Source organism: Neopelma chrysocephalum, unplaced genomic scaffold (assembly GCF_003984885.1).
Source record: "Neopelma chrysocephalum unplaced genomic scaffold, ASM398488v2 Primary Assembly neopelma1_86, whole genome shotgun sequence".
NCBI lineage: Eukaryota > Metazoa > Chordata > Aves > Passeriformes > Pipridae > Neopelma > Neopelma chrysocephalum.
In genome coordinates this window covers 288525-312578 of record NW_020897748.1, presented here as the reverse complement: position 1 = coordinate 312578, position 24054 = coordinate 288525, and the positions used below count along the sequence as shown (strand labels likewise).

General features: G+C 37.3%; 1 protein-coding gene across 1 annotated transcript; it reads right to left on the bottom strand.

Annotated features, from left to right (window-relative positions):
* Positions 1-805: 805 nt before the first annotated feature.
* Positions 806-23816, bottom strand: EIF3E (eukaryotic translation initiation factor 3 subunit E). Its single transcript, XM_027692348.1, has 13 exons — positions 23676-23816; positions 21900-22014; positions 18765-18882; positions 15584-15626; positions 15070-15174; positions 12954-13079; positions 11394-11518; positions 10129-10255; positions 8005-8106; positions 7487-7596; positions 2640-2742; positions 2046-2180; positions 806-974 (listed from the first exon to the last, which is right to left on the bottom strand). Exons 1-13 carry the CDS (start codon positions 23763-23765, stop codon positions 936-938), a joined length of 1338 nt encoding a protein of 445 aa, XP_027548149.1. The 5' UTR covers positions 23766-23816; the 3' UTR covers positions 806-935.
* Between the last annotated feature and the right edge of the window lie 238 nt (positions 23817-24054).

Here is a 24054-nt window from a genome sequence, read left to right as displayed (position 1 = left end):
TCTTCCTTTTCAACATCCTTATTCACCTCAGTGATTGATCGCTGAGTTCACAAAATTCTAAAAAGGGATCTTTGATTTTCTCTTAAAGATGCTGTGGTACGTTCTGCAATGCAAAGGTGCTAAGAAAAACTAGGAAAGCATGAAACAGTAGCTGAAAACTCCAGAAACTCACACAGCCCCTTCTAACTCCAATAATTGAAAAAGAGTTTTGTTCCCTTGTGTTTGCATCATTAATCTTAAGAACTGCAGATTTCAGAATAAAATCTTTAAACCATATGGAGCTCATTTGTCAGGTCTTTTGTAATCCCCCCTCCCAACCAAAAAAACTCTACTCCATAAAGCTTACAACATTGGGCAAGATAAAAAATGAGATCTCAAGCAGGAAAAATCCTAAAGCATGAACGCAGAGGTCTACCGAAATTACTCTATGTGTAGAGTATATTAAGTTTCATAAAAGATGTAGGCTACACATGCCTTCACTTTTTGAAGATTCTTCCATAACAAACAAAAACATGAAAGTACAGAAGAAGATTTTGGTTTGACCAAATGTTCAGTGGGGATCCATTTGTTTGTACTACCCACTTCTAATTTTTTTAAAATGCAACATTTGCAATAGATAATAAAAAAGCTATAAATCCCTGCTTCCAAACAGACAGCTCTGAGAGGAAAAGCATCCTTTGGCACAAACAAATCTAACAGAACTGACATTTAAAATTTGCAAAATGTGACCCAAAATGCTGTAGAATACTATGGTGTTAAAAACCCAATATAAAATGTAAGGGTGTATTTAAGTCAGAGACACACAGACTGTTAAAAGTAGCCAATTTTATTCAGATTATGTTAGATCTAACACATAGTTACCTTTTCTCAAAAAAGTTACATATTTATGTGCTTTTCAGTCAAATAAACTGATTTCTCCTCACTGCAGAAGTATTTCAGTAGAAGCCAGAGTCTTGAGTAGCCCAGTTAGGTGCCTAAAAATGAATAAATAAGGATTAGAAGAAGTTACTATATTATCTAACAGTTACTGAAATGTATAAGACACTAATTTAAAAGATTTCTAACACTGTATATGGCTATGAAGTGGGAATGTTGGTAATTAGTGAAGGATACCCTATAAGTTTAAAGCACGTGTTGATATAGCAGAAATGCATACTGTAATTGAGTTGTACAGCTTGAGTTCTCCAAGCTAGTAGTTTCAAAAATGAAAAGTTCTAGAAGATTCCAATATAAATTTAAGTATAATTTTGTAGCTATATTTTTAAAAGAAAATAGTAGCACAAAAGTTTCACATGACTTCCCATTAACAGAATAAACTTATGCACCACTGCTTGCTCAACTTCCATCAGTATTTCAGCCAAGCAGTGAGGAAGCCCAATTAGACTTTTATGTTTAAGCTCTTTTACTGTGTGGTTTGTTTTGTCTGGCTGTTTTTCTGTTTGTTTTGAAGATGTATGGCTGGGTCCCTAGGGGACCACCTTAACAGTGGTGTTCTCCCCCACAGAGCTTACCATAGTGTAATGTGGAAGGAGGCAAAACCAGGTGATCTTACCAACTTTCTCATTTTCACTGGTTCTACTAAAACCTTTCAATGATTCTTTATATTCTCTAGAATTTCATTGAATAGGTTTAACAGTTTAGGTTTTGCAGAACTCCTCCTTCATGTTCCAGTCTTAATCACCATTCATTCTTCTTTCAGTACTACATATTCACCTACAGCAAGTACAACCCACTTGGAAAAAGTAACTACTTTCCTAGGTGTCACACTTCAACATCTGCCCTTTTCAGGTAAGGAAGCAGAGCAGCAAATGACAGAAACAGTTATGCAACAAAAGAAGTATCTAGTGACAAGGAGAAAGGTGAGAAGAAAGCAAGAATCGCTGTCTAATTCTCACCATAAGGAAGTAAGCCTTTTCCAATTTAATTCCTAGTACAACTAGAAGTAGGCACATCTGATGAATTAAGGCATAGATCAAGAATTATACTTAAATTTATCTCTCACAAAAGGAAGATAGCAGGAATTCAGACAAACAGCTTATACCAACCTCAGATCTCCCACTTTGATTCAGTTTCTTCTCAATGTTCATAGCCAACATTTGACTACGAAAAGACAGACTTTTGGTCTTTTCAATCACTTGTTGGTAAGGTGAGACTGCATTGTTGCCCATGACCACATGGCCCTAAAACCCAGCAACAACAGAATAAATTTAACAATCACAAAGAATGCAAAAGCCTTTAATGTAATGCTCTGCTTTCAAAACTTTCACAGCTCATTTTACACACATGATCAAAACACAATAAACGAAATCTACCATACTTTATACATGAACAGAAACTTCTGTTTTCTACTGTTTGTTTTTCTTTGCCCATGAAGAAATTTAATGAAAAATTCATTTGTATCCATCTGACTTTAAAGTGAAAGAGAGGAGGTTTAGTTTAGATTACTGTGAGGGTGGTGAGGCACTCGAACAGGTTGCCCAGAAAAGCTGTGGATGCCCTGTCCCTGGAAGTATTCAAGACCTGGCTTGGCTGGGGCTCTGAGCAATCTCGTATAGGGGGAGGTGTCCCTACCCATGGCAGGGGGGTGGAACTAGATGATCTTTAAGGTTCCTTCCCATCCAAACCATTCAATGACTTACCAGTTTTGAATCCAATTTGGCATCCAATCGCGCATTTCGAATTAGATTGACAATCCATCTTTCTGCTTCTTCGGGAGTCATATTTAGTTTATCTGCCAACATACTAAAAGATAAAAAACTTATCAAATGGTGAAACAGAACCTCTCTGATGTTGGTAAACATGACTAGGGACTACAGAATACAAGTTAAACCCACACAAAATTTGGCACAGTCTAAGATTTGTATTCAATAAATACTGCATACATAGGAAGCTTTTATTGACTGAAATGACTTTAAAACTTACATACATGCTCTCCTGCACAATTCTCACCCCTTAGTGCTTTACAATGCAAGGAAGAAATTCATATCCTGAAGTATATACTTAGTCTGAACTACACCATACTGCATTTAAATCTCAACCTGCATAATTTCCACATATTTCTATTAAACCTTGCCTACATGAACATTCTTCGTTTCCATTTCAGTAATTTTACCACTAACATAAACCCACCACCATCATTATAAAACAAACAACTGAATTGCTTTTATTCTTATTTAAATGCAGTCAGCAGTCAAGAAAGTTTAGACTAATTAGTCCAGGAAAATGTTTAGCAAGAAAATTTCACTCTAAAGTTCAGGAAAAAGAGCCATGAGACAGAGCTTGGTACAGAAGATGTGACAGATAGACTATGCTCAGACTGCTTGCAATTTCAAGGAAGGAAGGTGGAGGAGAACGGAGTAAGGAAAAATTCTTAATGAAACAAGCACACTTGTCCAGGAATAATTCCTTCTAATAGCGTTTCCTGTGGCTTTCCAGCTAACTCCTTTAGTTTCCTGCTGGCAGTTGGCTCATAGCGGGCATTTGTAACGCTCATTCTTCCATCAGCTTTCAGACTAAGGTAACAAACATGAGGTAAAGGGCTACGGGCATGACCACAGAGCCAGCTGGCTACGCTGAGTTGCGCAAGAGGTCAATTTCTCACCATGTTACGCGATCTTGCTTGAACATATTTTCCTCCAACTCAAGTGATTTTCTTCTTGACGATTATCTGTGTCAAGTAAATACTTTATAATCTATCACTTGTTACCTCATCTACCTGGCTTGAATATCTACATACTCTTCTTCATGCAGTATTCTCTCCAATATGGCCTTGATCTCTCGCCCTTCTCCCAACTATAAAAGCAAATTTAATTTTTTGTCACAGATAAACACGAAAAGAGGTGAATAGAAAAAAAAAAGTACTGGACTTGCATTGAGTCACTTCAGCAAAATAACACAACGAAGCGGAAACAAAGTGTCTGAGCTTAGGGGAAACAAGGAGAAATAAAATCCAACCTCAGTTGATACCGTTCCAGTAAATTGTTAATCTGAGCTTGAATTGACAATTGTAAAGGCAGGCGAGAACAAAAAACATCAGGGATCTAAATTTTTCTGAAATTATCAGTCATCTAGGCAGAACATGAGGTATTTTAATAGAAAAAAAAGGTACAAATTGCTTTACTATGCCAAATCAGTGATGTTAAGCACTTGACTTGAAACTAAAGAAATTTCAAACTGAAAGAATGCGGTGTGGGTAATTCTCATACTTCTCTTTTAGAAACACCAATAAGATTCAAATAAAATAACACTTCCTCCAGGCCACAGAAAGGCTACTGCCACTACAATGGGGAGTAAGCAACATAGGTTTGGGATTAGTGTGGAACCTCTATTCTTGGACATAGTCAAGAATCATCTAGTCAAGGCCTTAAGCAGCATAATAGAACATTGCAGTGGGTCCTGCTCAAAGTTGTAATTGGGTTCACAGGATTTAACTGGATGACTTCCAGAGGTCCCTTCCAACCTACTGCACCTGTATTTTACTTTTTTCTTAACATAAAGTCCCTGTGTAACTGGAAGGGAAGAGGGCACAGACTTCTAAAGAGTCATTCCAAGCCAGAAACTACGAAGTATTTTATATCACCTAGCAGATAATAGGGTAGCACTGTTCATAAGGATCACCACTATAATTCAATAATAATGGAATAATTTTATTAATATGCAAAGACTAGTCTACTATTTCAAGTTACAGTTAATTTCAAAGGGTAGTTTCTCCAAAACAGTTGCAAAATAGTTTTTTAATAATTTCTGTCCCTCTGTTTTATAAGGAAATTCACTTATTTGGGTCATGCTAGGGCAACTGTTACTTTCCCTTACTTAAAGGACAATGTTACTGAACTCCACACATCATCATATACAAAGAAGCCCATCTTGTATATAGTTTTCTTGTGTGTGTAGTACAAAAGAAGAATGAAGCTCTTCAATTAAATACAAACATATCAAACTAACCAAAACACATTCAAAATTAACTTCATCTATTACTCCCTATTAAACATGATATTTCAAGCAATAAACCAATTGCATGATGATTTGGGATGTATAAATTTTAACTAACAACTGATAAAGCTTTGTTCTTTGGAAAAATGTCAGCTGCCTAGCAGATGTGAAGTAGTTAAAAAAATTAAACAGGCATTTATTTTCCACTTAATATAAGGAATAGGTTTCCCACTAATTGTTTTCAAATTCATTCTGTATAGTTAAACAGTACTTATCAAGCACTGTGGTATAACTGCCTAGTTTTCAGCTCCAGCAATAGCAGTGGAAATCACTTGTGGACAAAGAAATGCAAGAATGATGTCTCAGTCAAACATCCAATTAAAAGCATTTTAGCTGGCTAATTTGTTCAAAAGCAAGTCTGAAATGCACTAAGTAATACTTATGCACCTCACTTAATCAGCCCAAATCTAATGTTTGTTACAGCTTGCAAAGAAGTTTAAGGCTCATGTCCACCACTGAAAGCACAATGACCTACTGAGAACCTACTGAGTAGGTTCTCATTACTTCATTACTGAAGATTGATTCCATGTGCAATTACCTCACTGATACGTGGCAGGAATACCCATGTCAGTCTGAGACAAATGTCTCAACGCAAAATCTATCACTTGCCTCAGAACACACTATAATGCTTATAAAATAAGGACACTGCAACCTATATTTAGAAATCACACACTAACAAGGACAGCCAACTACACTATCTCCTATCATACTTAAACTTGAAATACCACATATAGTACAAAAAATATGAACTGTAAAGTAAGTGATACACACTAAACAAGTGACAATTATCTACCATAAACTTTGATTTGTTAAATAAAGCTTGCTATTTCTGCTATAATGAACTGTGGTATGCTGCCCACAATTTATCAGTATCTTTTGACAGAGACTTGAAATAGACTTAACATACATACTCCAGACTCTTTGCTCATTGACTTGAGACAGGTAAGAGAAGCAGACTTCTTAGAAAGACACTTAGTCTCCAGTTAAAAAAGCTTGAAGACCTAGTTTCATTGCAAACTTTTACTTGAAAATGTGCAGCATTCACAGCACTAAAAATAATTTATAGAAAATAGCAAGACACTACTGGGCTTTCTGTTCCCCAAAAACCCATCCTCAAGAGAACTATATTTACACTTTTTTCTTCCAAATGCTTATCCAAACCCCGTTTATGCCTAAATGTGCAGTACTCTGCTTAAAGTGATTTTAAATGAAGCATTAGCCTTCCTATAAAAATGAAAATTAAGTAAGGAAGAGTTCTATTCACAGCATCTAGTTTCATTTACTATTAAGACTATGCTTAAAACACTATACACTCAGCTGACTAAAATGCTCAAAATTCACTGTTTCCCTTTTACATCAAAGAGATTGACTACTTTAAGCTGATACAAAGGATTAAAAAGTATTTTCTAAAGACAATTACAACAAACGTCACCCACTGACTAGAGATTAAAAGTAGTAAGAATCAGTCCTTTCTCCAACTATACCTATCCATAAAAAAGCAATCCTTTCAATAAGCTTGCAAAACTAAGATGATTTCCTCTCAGGTCCTTTTCTTTTGAAATCAGGTAGTGTTAACTCACTTCCTCAAAGGGCTAAATGCTCTGGATGCAGGCTGGTAACAAGACTCCATTGAGTTTGATCAATTTAACAGCCTTCATTTCTGTTTCTCTGCACTGTTCTCTACCACTGAGATTTTTATAGCATTCAGAGTTTTTCACTTCACTTTTTCCTTTTTAATTTAAGGGATGTGGAAACATGGGGAATGCAGGAAAGGCCAAGTGGAAAGATCTCAAGCACTCGTAAAAAAAAAAAAACTAAGCAGGAAGATGTTAAGAAAGGCATCGGAGTTGATCTATTTGAAAAGTCTGCATTTATAAAATTAATCTGAGTGAACAACAGACATATTTGCTGATTAGAACATAATTCTTACAGCTGGATCACTCACTTTGTGCCCCAGAGAATAAGATCGATTGTTTTTTGTTTAATAAATGGAAAAAGCAATATGATTCTTATAATTTTCCAAAAACATACCAATAAGATAGCCATGGGTATCTGTATCTACCAAATATAAATAAATTTAAGCAATTACTGTATTTGCAATTTGCATTTATTTAATATTAACACTCTATATCAATGTGTGGAACTGAGCTCCAAATGAAGACACCAGGACTTTGACACTGGGTACGAAAGTTCCCATTAAATCCTGTAAAGATCCAATTTAACAACATTAGATCCATGGTAAATTTTTATCTTGAAAGCACTGCTTGTTTGGGGGGTTGGGAATGGTGGAGAGAGGTTGTTTTGAAGTTAAACATAATAATTCAACTTTGAAATGTGATTGTTATAATTTAAGTATATCACATCAGAGCTATAAAACTGAGATTTCAGTTAGGATTTTATATGACAACTGAATATTTTACTACTAAAGCTTACACTGTCAAACTGTCATCCATGAGTGATTTTCCTGTACTGACAAATTAAGGCGTTATCTTACCCAATGCTGATACACTGATGGATGCGACAGAAAGTCTCAAATATGAAAAGACGGGCATTCTCAATGAAGTCCTCAAGGCAGGCCACTAAGAAGAAATCATTCACAAGCACCTGCAAGTGTAAGCAGAAAGGTAACACTGAGAACAAACATGGAAGTAGTAATTTGCTGGTAGACACTTTAAATAACTAAGACCAGCTACATTACATCTAAAAAAATTATTGCTATACTCCAAGATGTGGAAAGCCTGAAGCTCAGCCAAATGCATGATGACCTATTTGCTCCTTGTTCTAGAACTTCTTAAATACAATGTTAAAGCCATATCCTTACCAGTAAGTCTTGCTTCAGTGTTACAAAATGAGTTGTCAAAAAACCCACTGCCAAACAACCATGAATTAAAGTTCATCAGAAAACAGTGGCAATGGAATCAAACACCACTTCAAACAAATTAGCTGGCCATCGTGAATTTTAGAGGTCTTTACTTAAAGGAAAAGGAGTCTTAATAATGTTTTAAGTCTTACTGTTTCACACTCTCTCAGCTTCTTCTGTGCTCCATCAAAATCAAAATTAACATACAAGCATTCCACAAACTCTGTGATAGGGTCCCTGTATGTGTAGGACTCCTGTCAAGATAAAAAATTGGAACAATATTAGAAATCAAGGCCATGTGGTTACTTAAGTATTCCTTATATTCTTTAAAAGAAAAATTAATAGCAGAAAAAAGTCCATACATCACCTTAAAAAAAAAAAACAAAACACCTGAACTTCCCAATTCCTCTTATAAAAGCTGCAAAATTGTGCTTCCTCCCAACAGTCTGGTTAAACAACCAGAGGTATAATTCCACCTTCAGCATTTAATGCTGCAATCTTTGGGTTAGCAAAGTGTCAAGAGACTAGAACCAGCTCTGTATCAAACCTCCAAATTTCTAAAACATGGTAGAATAGTTTTCCTAAATTCTGATTTCAAAGACAACTCCAATGCCAAATCCTTCATTCTTTAAACTGAATGATTATTGATTTACAGGGACAACATAGCTAATAAAAATGCTACTTTCTATACACAAAATACTTCCAATTTATTTTGGCATTACAGAAGTTACTCAACGTTCTAAATTACCAGGCAGAGACAACACTAGATCTGTATGCAACTGTGTAAATTCAGATGTAATTAAACATCCCCTTAAGTGTCTCTAATACACACTTTAAGACAGTTTAAGTCAATATCTGTCAATATCTGCTTCAGCATACAGTAAAATCAGCAGATTAAGGGAATTACTAAGAAAGATGTTTTTCTTTATGGATGAAAGTTATTTTCCCTACCCCAAAAAACTGTATTTATGGCCTCATTATTTAGTTTTAAAATTCAGTTTTCAGGCTAAATGTTTTTCGGATCAAAATTATACTTGTTAACCATTAATTAGTAACAATTAGTTAACAATTACTTAGTAATTAACATCCACTATACAAAATAGTCTTGGATTAATCATCTTTTAAATTTAACAGACGAACAACAAATTGCTTACTTATCAAGTTCAATACTTGCAAAGATATTCCAAGTATAAACAATCTCTTATTGCTACTAGAGCAAACAGCCTACCACAAAAATAATTATCCTGTCTGATCCACTTTCAATGTATAAAACCTCTACCACATCATGATTTAATATAAAGAACCATACAGAGTAGAACAGTACTAAGAAATAAATATTTGGTAAGAAATTTCAAAATCAAAGCCCAAGTTGGTATTTTCAAGAGGAACACCCTAATGACCTTTTTTATTCATGCCAATTGTACAAAATAAACAAAAGGAAAAGAAGTTGTAAAATGTTATTTAAGTATTAGAAGTTCACATTACATTAGAAGTTTGATGCTACAATTAGATTTTAGATAAAAGATGAGTCTTAACACTAATTTATAGCCTCTCATGCTACTTCCTTTGTGAACACTAATGCTTAAGAACAGATTAATGTGGGCTTAAAATTTGATCCTTGGGCTTTGACTGCACTTTGGACAGGTAGTTACCTCAATGACTGAAATGGATATAACTGTAATAACTGCACTGTCACATATGCATATGCACATATATATATAGTTTATTATTCACAACATTATCAAGTTGAATACAGGCATGATGGTTTTTATACAAGTTGCATGCTGATTTCAGCTAAAAATCTTGGCCACAACCCCACTGATTGCTATCAAGCACAATTCTTTTATTGCTCTTGTCCATGTCTACATCCTCATGTAACTGTGACAACAGAATCGTTTTCAAGAAAATGCACATGAATGCAAATCAACACACAATTCAGTGGTTTTAAAATGCATAAAGAACCCTTATTCATACAACAATTCCTTGCAAAGAGAGCTCGAAAAGAATCAGATCCAAAGCCATTTCACATATCTCACTGAACAGAAAATAAGAGTGCATACTCTATTGTACTCATTGCTCATTTACATGAAAGGAAGGAAAAATTATACTCTGCTACCACTGATCGATGTGCATGTTACTTCAGTGAAAAATTAGTTCACTGACGAAAAACAAGCATCAAAATGCCATAAGTCCTAACCCAGGCATATATTATTAGAAGAAAGTTATTATGAAGTCTCATTAAGATGGCAGAAAACATCAGATCTTTCAAAGCTCACCTGCTGAATAACCTTGACTAGATCTTTCAGCACTTGTCTACGTTTACGAACATCCTTATTCGTTATGACTGCAGTAGTCAAATATCTGAGGATATGTGGGCACATTGTCTGAATTGCATTGAGATACCTAGAAAGAAAAAATACAGATAAGATGCAGGACTCAAAGGTATACTTAAATTTGCTGATGATTTTAAATTGGGAAGAGCTGTTGACTCCCTCAAAGGCAGAGAGGGGTCCTGCAGAGAGATCCTGACACACAAATCAGAAGGCTGGACAATCACTGGAACAGGGCAACCCTGGATGTATGTACAGGCTGGGGAATGAGAGGCTGAAGAGCAGAAAGGGACCTGGGGGTCCTGGTTGATGGCAAGTTGAATATGAGTCAGCAGTGCCCTGGCAGCCAGGAGGGCCAACTGTGTCCTGGGAGGCATCAGGCAAAGCAAAGCCAGCCAGTTGAGAAAGGGGATTGTCCTTCTCTGCTCTGCACTGGGGCAGCCTCACCTCAAGTACTGTGTACAGTTTGGGTCACCACAATATTAAAGATACTAAGCTCTTAGTGTCCAAAGGAGGGCAAAGAAGATGGCAAAAGTTCTAGAGGGGAAGCCGTATGAGGAGTGGCTGAGGGCACTTGGTCTGTTCAGCCTGGAGAAGAGGAGACTGAGGGAAGACTTTACTGCAGTCCACAGCTTCCTCATAAGGGGAAGCAGAGCAGAAGGCACTGGCATCTACTCTCTTGTGACCAGCAACAGGACCCAAGGCAACAGCATGAAGCAGTGTCAGGGAAGGTTTAAAGTTGGATATTAGGGAAAGATTCTTAATCCAGAGGTTGGTTGGGCACTGAACAGGCTCCCAAGGCAAGTGGTCACAGCACCAAGCCTGACAGAATTCAAGAAGCATTTGGACAATGCTCTCAGGCCTATGGTGTGATTCTTGGGGCTGTCCTGTGCAGAGCCAGGAGCTGGAGTTGATGATGATCCTTGGGGGTCCCTTCCAATTCAGGATACTCTATGATGCTAATTTCTCGGTATTATGCTGTTCCAGACTCCTAGATCTACATATAATAAGTTGGTACTCTCACAATTAAAGTGTTTCAAATTTCATTTTTAGTTTCAGCTTTTCCTCAAGAATACTTCCTAAATAGCTTTTATAAAATCAAAATAGGACAACATTTTCCCCTGCAGCCCTAAGCTCAACAAGCTTGCATATTCAATCATCTGCCTTAATTTTGATTTAAAGACCCCCCCATATAGTACAACACAACTTACTGTGGCTGATAGAGAAAAAGGTCAATGATATTGTCTCTCCCTTTAGGATGATTAAAAAACACAAACAAAGACCAGTGGATGAGCCACGTTCTCTGCTGAAGAGACTGCAGTGGAGAGCTGACAGACTGAAAGAAAATGTAACATTAGTTTAAGACAAATATAACAAAAAGTTTGCTTGAACACTAACCCACAGGAACCTCTAATTGCTCAAAATTTTGTGATTTTCCACTATCTCCTTTTAACTATCATCACTCTCAGGCCGAGTTTGATCTCCAGCTTTTTAACCTCTCATCTCAATGATAAATCTACTGAAAGTTATAGGCAAGATAAATTTTCCAATATTATATTCCAAATTATTTGAAAAAGTTTGCATTGTTACGGCAAAAGCAGAGATTTTAGTTCTCCAAGACCACCATACTAACCTAAGGTATTACTTCCCTTTTTAATTCTGAATTTTGTTTCTTGTATTCCCTTTCCAGATGTGATCTGAGAAACTACTTGGCTTCTCCAGCTTTTCTGTTTTACTTTTTAAAGCCTCATAAAAGCTTTTTATTGTCCTACACCCTCAGACAATGATGAAATGCCATAATCACTTTCAGCCAAGAAATAAGAGCGTATCTTCATTTAAACAAGCTGATAATGCACAAATAAGGGTTCAGCTCCAAGCTGGACCAAGTAGCTGTATTAGCTCCAAATTTCAGCAGCACTTCAGACAGACTGCAAAGCAACATGTTAAGAATGAACTGACACAGCAAGTAATCATCACTCCAAAGAGCACGACAACTAACTACTATGATTCTATCCTAAAAAAAATCTTGGACTTTAATGCGTAAGTCAAATATTCTATTATAACCATATAGAATCATAAAGGTGAAAAAATAACAGAAGAAAATTTATTAACATTAGTTATCTGCCACATAGACAAAAAACGATTGGGGGACACCAAAAACCAAAATACCAAACACCTTTTCAAGCCTTTGGTTCAGGAGAGTAAAACTCCCATCTTTGGCCAGTGAAGGCCTATGAGCAAAGAGGAAGACTGAGAGGTCCCTAATCCCCTCAGCTGCTCTGAATTAGTACTGCAGTCCTACTCTCCTCTTATGTTCTTGGTGTTCATCTGAAGTCAGAAGCTGGTAAGAAACCTGAATAGCTGAGAACTGTTTCCAAAAACAAGCTGTCTTGTATTTTTGTCAAAAGCACTGCCTTCATGAGATAATAACACAGCCTATTTACATCCATTTTATTCTTTACAGAAAATGAATTGTAGAAGTATCTTGCCCTCAAACTCATCCTTAAGATTTTTTTGGTTTATTGGAAATATATTTGAAACACATTTGAAAATATAGCTTCTTTTTAAGGTGTTAAGAAGGAAGCAATTTGAAAAAGAAGGCTTCACTATTTTTCCACGAGCACCCTTCGATTCTCCCACTGCTAATATGAAGGTATCAACTAAAAAGGTGGTAAATACCCCTAAAAAAGACTGCAAGTGATTTATAATAAAACTTGAACACTAGCATGTCTAACATCTCACCTTGTTAACATGACCAAGATTTTACTTACATTATTATCTATGGTCTCTTTTAGTCTTGTGAGATCTTCCATGGCTGCATCCCAATTCTGCATCAGTATTTCAGATGCCAGTTTTCCCCAAAGAGAACTCAAAGCATTTCTGTCTGTTGCTGGAACCTATTTTCAACAACAGCAACAAAGTCACACTATTAGTATTTTTTTTTAATTATTATTTATGTTTAAAATTAAGAAAGATATTTTCTGGTCGTATTTTTAATGTACAAAGTACCAAATTTGCATGGTCTTAACTTTCCAAAATTAAGTGCTTTTGTAAAAAACGGCAGTTTAGGCACAGAAAACAGCAGTAAAAGTTCTGAAGTAGAAACTAGGAAATTCTGTCAAAGTACGATAAAGCTCCACGCTGCTGCAGTTTAAGTTAAAAAAAAAAAAAAAGAAAAAAAGAAAAAAATGAAATGGCTGAGCACCATATGACACACTGGTTCCAAAATTATTTTTTTCCCACCATATAAAAATGCTTCTAAACTACTAAAACGAGGTTATTACAAAACAGGTTCCTCAAAAACTCATGATAGTAGGTAACCACCTAAGAAAGCTAGCATTGCAAGATCTTTCTGGTAATGCTGTGCCCAAAGGCATCCTTGTTACAGAAATGCCCAGTAAAACTGCAACTTTGCAGCAGTGACTATTTCCTGCAAGGGCAGCCCTGAGGTCGAGCTGTGTTAGTTTTATACAGGAATGAATTACAACTAGGTCATTCACAGTGTCAAATGCTGTTCTCAGACTGGTTACAATAGTTCTTTCATAGATTATGTTACATCACACAGAACTTTAAACAAATCTTCTCCCATCAGAATTAGTAACAAAGTCCTATACCAAGCTATTACCAGCACAAAACCAATACTTCACTTTTTGAAATTAGTTACTTGACATAAAAAAACATAATGCTGAGCCCAGAATTAAGGCACAAAGAATTAAGGACAGCTGCCCACAAAACTATGCATGTAACTTTCATTTCCCCTCTCAGCACATAAAATGAACCTATAACACCGAAAGTCAGCTTTAGCATCAAAATTTAGACTAAGAATTCAACTCATTTCTATTTTAAACCCTAATCTTCTGATTAAAGATACATTTCCCAATTTTTCTTCTTTAATTATAGTTGATTAAAGGAATTATTGTGGTTTACTCTAGCAGTATCTCAGAGTTAAGATTATTTGTAGATGGGAATAGAGATTAGACAGCATCAACATATAAACCACCACGTTTTCAGCAATCACTCCACATGTCTGAGACACACAGCTTCTAAGTCATTATCTTCCAGACAACTAAGGTGCCAATTTAGCAGATACTTTTAGTTTAGCAGGTTCATATGCTCTGTGCTGGTTCCAAATCACATAACTACAGTTAAGCTATTCACAATAACTGCTTTTAGATACTGCAGCTGTTCTAGCTACAGTATCTGGATTTTCAAGCAGTTAGTTAAATTTCCATTTGTTAGTAAAACAGCACATTCATTGACCACCAACAATAAATTGACTGTGTTGAGATTCTTACAAGACATTAAATCTTCATTCTCAAAATTCACTCCCACTAGTAACAAATGATATGGATTACAACAACATGAAAAGAATTGCTTTAGAGATGATGGATCTGGTTCTACATTTTTCATTTAAGCTGTTTACATTTCCTAGGGAGATGACTTATACTCTTAAATCCATCACAAAATTCAAGACAAGACAGATGAGAGTTCAGATAAGCTGGCAGTTCACCACTACCACCAATTACATTCAATCCACCTGCAAGCTTTTTACTACTGTTGATTACAACTGTGCCTAGAAAGAAGTATTCACAAAAAAAAGTATTCATTCTGCTGTATTCCATAATTAAGTGTTACCACAAGACCTACACATTAAAAAAGCAATTCTGAATTGAGCTTTAAAAATAAGAGAACTGCTGGACAGTACTGATAATTATTAACAATTATTGTCAACTTTGGTGTACAGTAATTGCCTCAAAAAGCTCAAAAGTATTATATTCTAAGAATTAATACAGACAATTCACTGGTTTAAGTATTTCATTGAAAAAAACCCACCCAACAAACAAACTCCAAAACTAAACCCCAAACCAGCAAACAACCAAAACTTACCAGAACCCTAAAGAAGTAGAGATATTCTGCAGCTCCTGAGTAATTACCACACTCATACTGAAATTTGGCATATCTGTAGAGTGTATCTAGGTACTCTTGCCTAAACTGAAAAAGAATACAATAAAAGTTTTATTCACTAGGAAAAAAGTAAGCTTCAAGATCTGTAGTTTTTCCAAAGACATTGTACACAGAAAAAGACAATAGAAAACTATTATGCTCTCAATCCATGCCATGGAATGAAAGATTATACCAATATTAGAAAAAGATGAAATTCTGTATTGCAAAATAAAGCACATCATAGTTACACAGGTGCATCTAACACTAAATTTCAGCTTTGTTTATATAAAAATTAGAAGTTCAAAGGCATAAATATGTTAGCATTAGGAATTCTGCCTATTAGCTACACTGACAGGAGGCAGAGCAAAATGCTCATCCATAATTTCTCAAAGCTATCAGTTGTGAGAGAGGTTGGGTGGAGATACTTCGAACTGAACTCAACTGATAAAACACTTACCCCGTGCTTCTCAGCTAAATAGTCAAACAGCATCCGACCATCTCTATAATAAAAGGATAGAAAGTGCTGTTTTTTCAAAGCAAACTGATAGTCACCATGCAACACACTACACAATGCAACATGATTTTAAAGGTAAAATACACAAAATTGAGCATAAATTTTATGTGATATTTCTCCACTTGTTGGTCAAAAGCAGCTGCAGAAACATAGAGCTATCTATTCCTAAAGTGTCACAAAGAAGCTTCAAAATCTTAAAATTATTCCAAATTTAAATATTTTTAAATAAAGAATGCCACTCAGCTCTTCCCACTTTCATGTTTGAATTCCAGAGCAGTTACTCTAGACAGCCTTGATTTTAGCAGGAGACAGGAAAAAAAACAGCTAAGACTAAAGTAAATACAAGTAGAAAGGAAACTTATCCCACTGTTAGTACTGAGGCACAGTGGCTAGCAAGAATATCTCTATCACAGTAAATACCTGCAGAACACAAAACTATAAAAAATAATCGTATTACTAAGTTCTAAACATCTAATTCACCCATGATTGCATCTCTGAAGACTATTTTTTATTCAACATTAATACTAAAAGGACAAGCAGTATTATCTAGATCAAAGGAAAGTCTGAGCCTCCAGGAGGCAAGCTATAAATTTCCTGGTACAAAGATACAGTAAAAAATGTGTGCAAGGGAGTATTTTCCCATTTACTCTGAAATCAACTGACTGCAAAGATGTTTGTTTAATTAGAACTTATGGTATAAGATTCTATAAGGAAATGGTATGTTGCCAAGTGAGCCAAGAATGACAATCCCCAATAATACTTGTGAAAGCAATTACATAATCTCATGGATTTGTTCCAGTGGAAGATACTTCAAGAATGAGTAATCCTGACTGTTCCTCTAAAATTTTGAAGTCAACGTCCTCCGACAGTTGCTTAGAGAAGTGACATGTTTTGGCTTACTCATGAAAGAACTTTTACCTGCTAAGTCTCCTTTACACATCATTTCCCAAACTTTGATATTCCAAGCAGTGCTGTCATGGATCAAAAGCCGTGATCTAAAGCCCTGATAATATGCAGCTCTGAATTTGATAGAGATTCCAAATCACCAGCAGAAATTCACAAAAGGCAAGGAATCAAAAGTTGCTTTCTACTATCTACAGCACACTGTTCAAGGTCTAGACAGTTGGACATCTATCCGCCCAACTCTGCCCATTACTATCTAACCCCAATTATCTGGATTGGAACTACTGCCCAATAACCAAAACCAGAATTTCTGACCAACGAAGTTTCCAGACATTTTACAAACAAAAATCACACACCAGTTCTAAAACAAAACTTGCTGCATATGAGTAGTAGGGCTAATATCCTATATCATTAGGCAAGTTATATTTTATGTATTTATTGACTTTATCTCTTGCTTTCAAATACGGCATTTTTAATTTGAAATAAGTACTATTGACCAACTTCCGTAAATCAAAAGTCAAGCAACAGAGCACATTTCCCAAGAAATGATAGTACTTTAGTAATTTGAATCCTAGGCCAAGTATTATTATAAAAACTGGCTAAAGGCAAAGCAAGAATTGGACAACATCTCTATATACTCAATTAGACTTGAATAGTTGTGATAATACCAGGAATTCCTTCCTGTAAGACAGTCCCAGTTAATAACTTCAAGGCAGTTAACTAATGGCGATTGGGCCTTTCACTTTCAAAGCTACACTTCCAAAAGTGAGTGGCTCCTAGCTTTGCATAACCCCAAGCCATAAAGCAAATGTAATTATCTTACATGAATAGCTACTCTGAAATTAGATACAAAGGCAGCTTACTTAGTTAACAACATTTTTTAAAGCAGAAGATTAAGTACATTCTGGTGATATCAGAATAGAAAATAACCTTTTTCTGATGTGCTGCAAAGCACATTTCATGATTCCTACTGACATGTTGTTTCATGTGCACATTGAGACACAATATACTGCACCTCACCATTTCTGCACTAAGTTCTAAATTATTCTATAACAAATTCTGAAAACAATGCAAAGAGTGGAGAAAACACCGTGGAGAAAAAAAGAGGGGAAAGAAAAAAAGGATGATAATCTGTGTTTGAAACAAAGAGTAAATTCTAATCAAGTTCCTCCCCCTCCAGGGTCCCATATTCTTCAGGGGATTTATTCCCAAACAAAGCTATACTTAAAGATTTCTGCAGACTAGAAAGAAGAGTTTGTGCATTCAGTATTTTTGTAAGAAACCAGTAAACCTGAGTTTATTCAAATTCAAGTTGAGCCATAGTTGCTCTATCTGGTGCAGTATGCTCTGTTTGAAATCTTAGGGCAGGTAAGGCTGAAGAAAGGATCCAATTAATATTCCAGTGTTTGTCAGACACATTTACAACAGTAATAACAATGTTTCCTACATACAGGCAACAAGCAGTAATTTATGTCAAACAAATATCTGCCCACCCCTCTGTTGAAGGTGCAGGTACTCCTCAGTGATTACAGCTGAACTCTTTCCTACAGAACCCAGTTCAAGCTTAACCACGACAGAACTCTCATAGACCTTAGATGTAATGTACAGACAACGCATTCTACTTTAATTACTCCCATAAGCAAATTAAGAAGAAATGGATGCGCCTTAAAAAGACTATTATGAGCACCACCTAACACCAAAAAGGTGGAACAGTTTGGGGGTGGGGAGGGTAAGGGGCAAAAGGACAGAACTCCTGAAATAAATATGTGCTCTGAGGCTGAACAGATGCTTATCCATCAGGCCTCTCAGACTAAGATAGCATTCCATAATGCATTGTGGAAGGCAGAAAAGAGAATCTGAATTGTTTTAGTTCGTATTTCCCCTCAAAAAAGCCTAAACCCCTTCAAAACCTAAGCAAAAAAGCCCCTCAACCTCCCCAAAACCAATCTTGGCTGTGATTGCACTGCACTGAATGATGACTGTCCCTTGTCCCAAGTTGACTCATGAACATTAAAATCAATAGATGCCTTTTACACAGCAGGTAAAAGCACTGAAGAGAACAAATTGTGCCCAGCAATTTCAATTATCTGACCACAAGCACTACTTAAACACTGTCTGGAAATAAGTGTCCTTCTTTGCAGCTGCTGCACAGAAAGCACTCCTATCATGAACACCTCAGAGGTACCAACAAGCCACTCTGAGAAACCATGTTAGAAGTTACCTGGTGGACTGCATTTGCCTTGTGGTCTCTGGATCCTCAAACATCTTCACAATAGGTTCCGTTTCAGCCTGAAGCTGCTTCAGCTGTGCAACAACAGTTGTTCTCTTCTCACGCAAAGCTAAACACACAAACAAAAATATTTTAATATAACATCTTAAGTTGTTACAGAAACCAACCTGTAATTACAGGGTGCTGACTTTCGAACACATCTTCCCTATTCCTACCTCGGTTGTCCTCTCAGTCAAGTCACAAACCCAGAGGTATCTGACAATTCTTTGACTTAATAAAAAGCTTCTAATATTTGGTTCTTTTCCTCCTGTGTGGAGTTCTAATCAGGCCACTAAAGAGCAGGTACAGCTGGAACAGAGTCTGTATTAGACAAGGAATCGTCAGGCTTCCACTAAGGGAGAAACAACCTTTTAATTAAGTTCACTTATTCCAAGTAAACTTGGGGAAAAGTAAACAGCCTCACAATATCATTAAGATTGATTTTCTTCTGACTGATGATCAGGTTCTGAAAGCACATTCACAGAACACTAAACTGAAAATTGTCAGGAAAATTTCAAGCAGCTCAATCTGCAAAATTATGATTTTGAGCACTCTGCATGCTTAATGGAAACATTAAGCCTTTTATGAAAAATTGGTAGGAAATAGGGTGATTATTTTACACAGATCCAAACTTCCTGACCAAGTGCTACCAATGCAGTAAAATGATGCCTTAAATAAAATTCAGAAAAGTCTACATGTTAAAAAAAATAAGGAAAAATCACCCTGATACTGGCTATGTGACCCAAGAAACATATGGGATCAGACAAGCCAAGACCAAATCCCAGGAGAAAAGTGCAGGAAATGTGAAAGTAAGCCACACACCAGAACCTTCAATGCCACGGTGAACCTATCAGACATTTCTTTTGTGATCTGACTAACCAGGTATTTGAACAGGACATCCAAAGTGGCCAACACCATAATGGTGACCCAACCTAAATCTAAGAATGACTTGCCTGATAGGAAGTGTTCCAATAAGGAGAAATTATCTCCAACTTCAGTTGACTCTTGAGATTACAAAAGAGGAAGGGAAAACAGATGAAAGAAAAACCATTCAGTTGACTTACTAAGAATACGAAAATGTTTTCCTGCGACATCTCCTGGGTGTGTAATTGTAAGTTGATCTCATGGAAGACAAGACAAAAGCAACTATAAATTGTGCAGGGACATTTCTACGTACAACTGTGTTAAGTGAACTTAGCTTTGAATACTTTAAACAGTGAAGTCTTAAAAAAAATAAAATCAGCATAAAATCCTAATGAAGCCAGTGATTCCACAAATAAGAACCACCTGTCTGTACACACATTCTGATAAGTGCTGATACATGAGGATGGCACACACCAGAGAGATCCCAGAGTAAGTTAAGGCCTTTGCATAGGAAGCTGTGCAAGCAAGCACCCCGAATAACTGACTCCACGTGCGAGAACTAGCTCTGCTTATGTTAACTGACTAAAAGCCACATATCAAACAATGGTAAGTCATCATATAAAAAAATCCTGCCAAACTGATGATGTAAAGTCTTAGAGATGTTTTAAAAGAGCATGAGAAAAACACTACAAGTGTGGAAATTGCTGGTTTATAATGAAGGCAGATGTCTCCCAGGGACAAAATTCATTCAATTTTCTTGCAGCTGTGACCTTATAACCTTAGGCAACCCGCCTAAATAACTGGCTGCAATCAGAATATCAAAGACATAGGCTTGCTATTTCTTGTGCTGTTTACTACTTTAGTATTTTACTTCTAATTTACCACTTATTTACTACTGATAACAGTAATGTTCTTCAACAGTTTAAAAAAGCTGAAGCAGGGAAAGAAAGAGGAGAGCCAGGAGTTGGACTCGATGATCCCTGTGGGTCCCTTCCCACACAGCACATTCTGTGACATTCAGCTTTGAGATTTTTACAGCCCTGATATGCCCTTTTATAATCAGTAGAGCTGATAAGTAACCTGACAGTGAAGAAATCCTTATATCTGTTTCTTAGATTACAGAAGTGACAAACTCTGGTTCTCAGTACAAGTCCGTGCATCACTGCATATATGCTCAGTACAACACCTAATGCCAGCAAAGGTTTGGTCAAATCATTGACTCCAGTGTCCCAATGCTATCAGTTCTCTTCATGTCTTTCCAAAGAGATGAACTGCCATCTCTGCAGTCTAAAGGCAAGACTCAGAGGCAGAATGCAAAAGCACCCAAGTCTCTTCCTTCTAAACTGCAGTCAAGACAGACTGTAGTCCCATTAGTTTAGAAAAAGACAAGGAATTCCCCAAAATGAAAAAAAATTATGGTGGATATTCAAAGACTAGGTCAGGAAAAAAAAAGCCAAACCAAAAAACAACAACAAACAAACAAACAAAAAAAAAACAGAAAAAAGGAACAACAGGAAAAAAAACCAAGCCAAAACACCCACAAAGGATAGAAATTACAGAAAGCAAGACAACACCATTTTCTCCCCCCAAGACGCTCCTCAAGAAGATAGAAATTTAAGATGTAAACAGGAAAATTCCCAAAATCATGGATAAGACAGTAAGACATTAAGTTTCATATTGGTTATAATCTTATATACAATTTATTTTCTTCTAGACAAACAGCTATCTATATGTTGACAGAATTGAGGAAACATCTTCAGAAAAGCATCTTCAGAACCATCTTTCTCTCTCCAAAGTCTAAAAATCAGCCACAGACAGACAGATTAATGGAGTTACTTACAAAGCAACTCTAGTCTTAACATACTGGATGTTTTAAAGAATAAGTCTAATGACACCAAATCATTGTGCAACAGTGTTTAATTTGACAGATGAAAAGTTAGTGCAGTGCAACATTAGGTTATACCTTTCAAGTGCTTGAAATTATCAAATCAGCATTGAAATACTTCAGACATCACTCAAAGATTACGTTCCTGACAGACCAACAAACCCAAACTTCTCAGGATTAGGGAATTCTATCTGTCTCAGTATTGCACCTTCTTTTGTTAAGGCCAAAGTTAAACTGTATTCTAGTTTTTGAATGCAACAAGCAAATTACCACTAGTTATCTATTATTTTAGATAGAAAGGTTGTAAAACAAGTTTTACATCTAAATGAGCAGCTTACCGTGTGGAATTTCATCAGAATAAAGATTTTTGTACACATCCATGGCAAAATCCACCATGTTGGTATCACTAAGGAGATCCAATTTTCCTTGGAGTAGTTCTTTTTCATTGTATATCTAAAACAGAAATTATTAACAGATTTATTTGAATAGTATTAAAGAGTTTCAATTCACATTATATAGTTATTTCTACAGCACAGTTTATAGACTCTTGTACAACTGAATTGTTTTAAACACGAAATCTCACAGCTCTGTCGTTAAATGTGCTTACTATAAAGCCTTTCTACATTTTCCATCTTGGCAGGATACCAAAAAGTTCCTGCTATTTATGAAAGCAGGAACTTCAAAGACTAGTTAGAAGTTAAGTAACATTACTGTTCTCTTAGCAAGAATAGTAATTCCTATTGCAAAAATTATATATATATTTTAAAAAATAATGAAACCTTTGTCAGATTTTTCTTACAAAGTACTGAATACTTTCCACAAAATAAAATGCTGAACAGTGCAGACTAGTTAAATTATTTAAAGTGGATCTCAGAAGAGATGCTCAAGATTAAATTTATAATTTAATTGTAGTGCAGAATAATCTAAAATATGCTGCTAGGTCTAAAGCATAAGAATAAATTTAGAGTAGCTGTATAACTGGATGGTGTGCTTTTGTATTTGTCAAACTGTTTTTTAGAGATCCTACCCCATAATTTAGCAGTGAGTTGCAAACTGCTCTTAGGTCTTCAAGACGTAGGTGAGGGCCAAATCTGGAGTATTCCTCAAAAATACATTCGCACAAGAGCTGTATTACAACTCACCACACCACATTTATGGACATCTCAAATATAGAACCTGCAAGTTTAATTGTGTTATTCAAGATTAACACCGAAAAATAACTCTGTTTAACTAACTTGAGCCGAGTTACAAATGCTAAAATAGTACAAATGTCCCCAAGATGACAGACATTAAGGAAAGTCCACGTGCTAGACAGGACAACTAATTAGGTCAAGTCTCGATATATGCATGGTCTATCAAGTAATTTCTGAAGGTTGAAATAACACCCATTTAAAATTCAAAACTTATGTCATTTTACAATTTTGCTTCCACTTTAAAGTAGCTCAGACGAGCGCTTCGGATACTTTAGGCTAAGCTCTTATCAGTCTACACTATCTTCAGCTTTATTGGGTTCTCTGTAGCAATAAAACTTCGAAATATATATAAGAAAACCAACAAGAGATAATTCTAGAACGGACTTGGCATTTGTTCGAAACACAAATTTGTGATGACAAGGGTTTCAAATTGGAGTTAATCAGCGACACTGGCGCAGGCCCACAGACCGCCCTGAGCTCCGCGGCCGCGGGGGTGTCCCTCGCTGTGGGAGTACAAGTGCGGCTGCGAGCGACAGCTTTGGCTCTTCCCTTCATCGAACGCTGGGGAGGGAAAGACACTGCGCCAAACCCGAGGAAGGAGGAAGCGCAGAAGGAGCGCAGCGCTGCCCGCACACGAGCGGCCGGGGCGTTGCGCGGCGGGATCAGGGACTGGCCCCTCCAGGCCCCTCCCGGTCCTGCTCCCGTCCCGCCCGGGGCAGTCCCACACGCCTCGCCCTCGACCCACGAGGCGTAGGAGGCCCGAAGTCCTCCCTGTGGAGGCTCCGAGGCCCCCACGGGCCGGGCCCGGCCCGCGCGGCGCCGGAGGAAGCCAGGCCCACGAGAGGCAACGTCAGCTGCTGCAGAGCCTGCCGCTTTCCCGCTCCCGCAGCCGACTCTCCCGCCCCTGGGACAGCCACGCACCTCCTTGACGGAGAGGAACTCCAGCAGCGGGAAGACCAGGTGCCGGTCCAAGAAGTGCGCGATGCGAGTAGTCAGGTCGTACTCCGCCATCTTGGCGCCGGCAGACAGAGGAGGGGAGGGGGCGGGACGCGGCTCTTTGTGCGCGCTGCGCCTGCGCGGCTCCGCCCGGCCCCGCGCGGCAGCGGCGGCGCCTGCGCAGTGCGGCTCGTGTGTGTGACGTGATGCGGGGGTGGCCCTGGAGGGTCCTGGTGAGGAGCCAAAGGAGGGAAGCTGTGGTTGGGCCGAATTCTGCCGGGTCCCTGTCAAACGGTCTCGCTCCTGTGTCCCCGGCGGCTGTGGGGCCCGTCTCTGTGCGTGCTGTGGGGCCCGTCTCTGTGCG

Bases quoted from the DNA above. Each gene is read 5' to 3' on its own strand.
- EIF3E (XM_027692348.1), bottom strand. From the start codon at position 23,765: ATGGCGGAGTACGACCTGACTACTCGCATCGCGCACTTCTTGGACCGG. The intron at 15,627-18,764 runs GTAACTTCTAAC...CTTTTATTATAG, and splicing joins AGGCAAATGCAGTCCACCAG to AGATGGTCGGATGCTGTTTG. The intron at 2,181-2,639 runs GTAAGTCATTGA...GCTGGGTTTTAG, and splicing joins CCAAATTGGATTCAAAACTG to GGCCATGTGGTCATGGGCAA.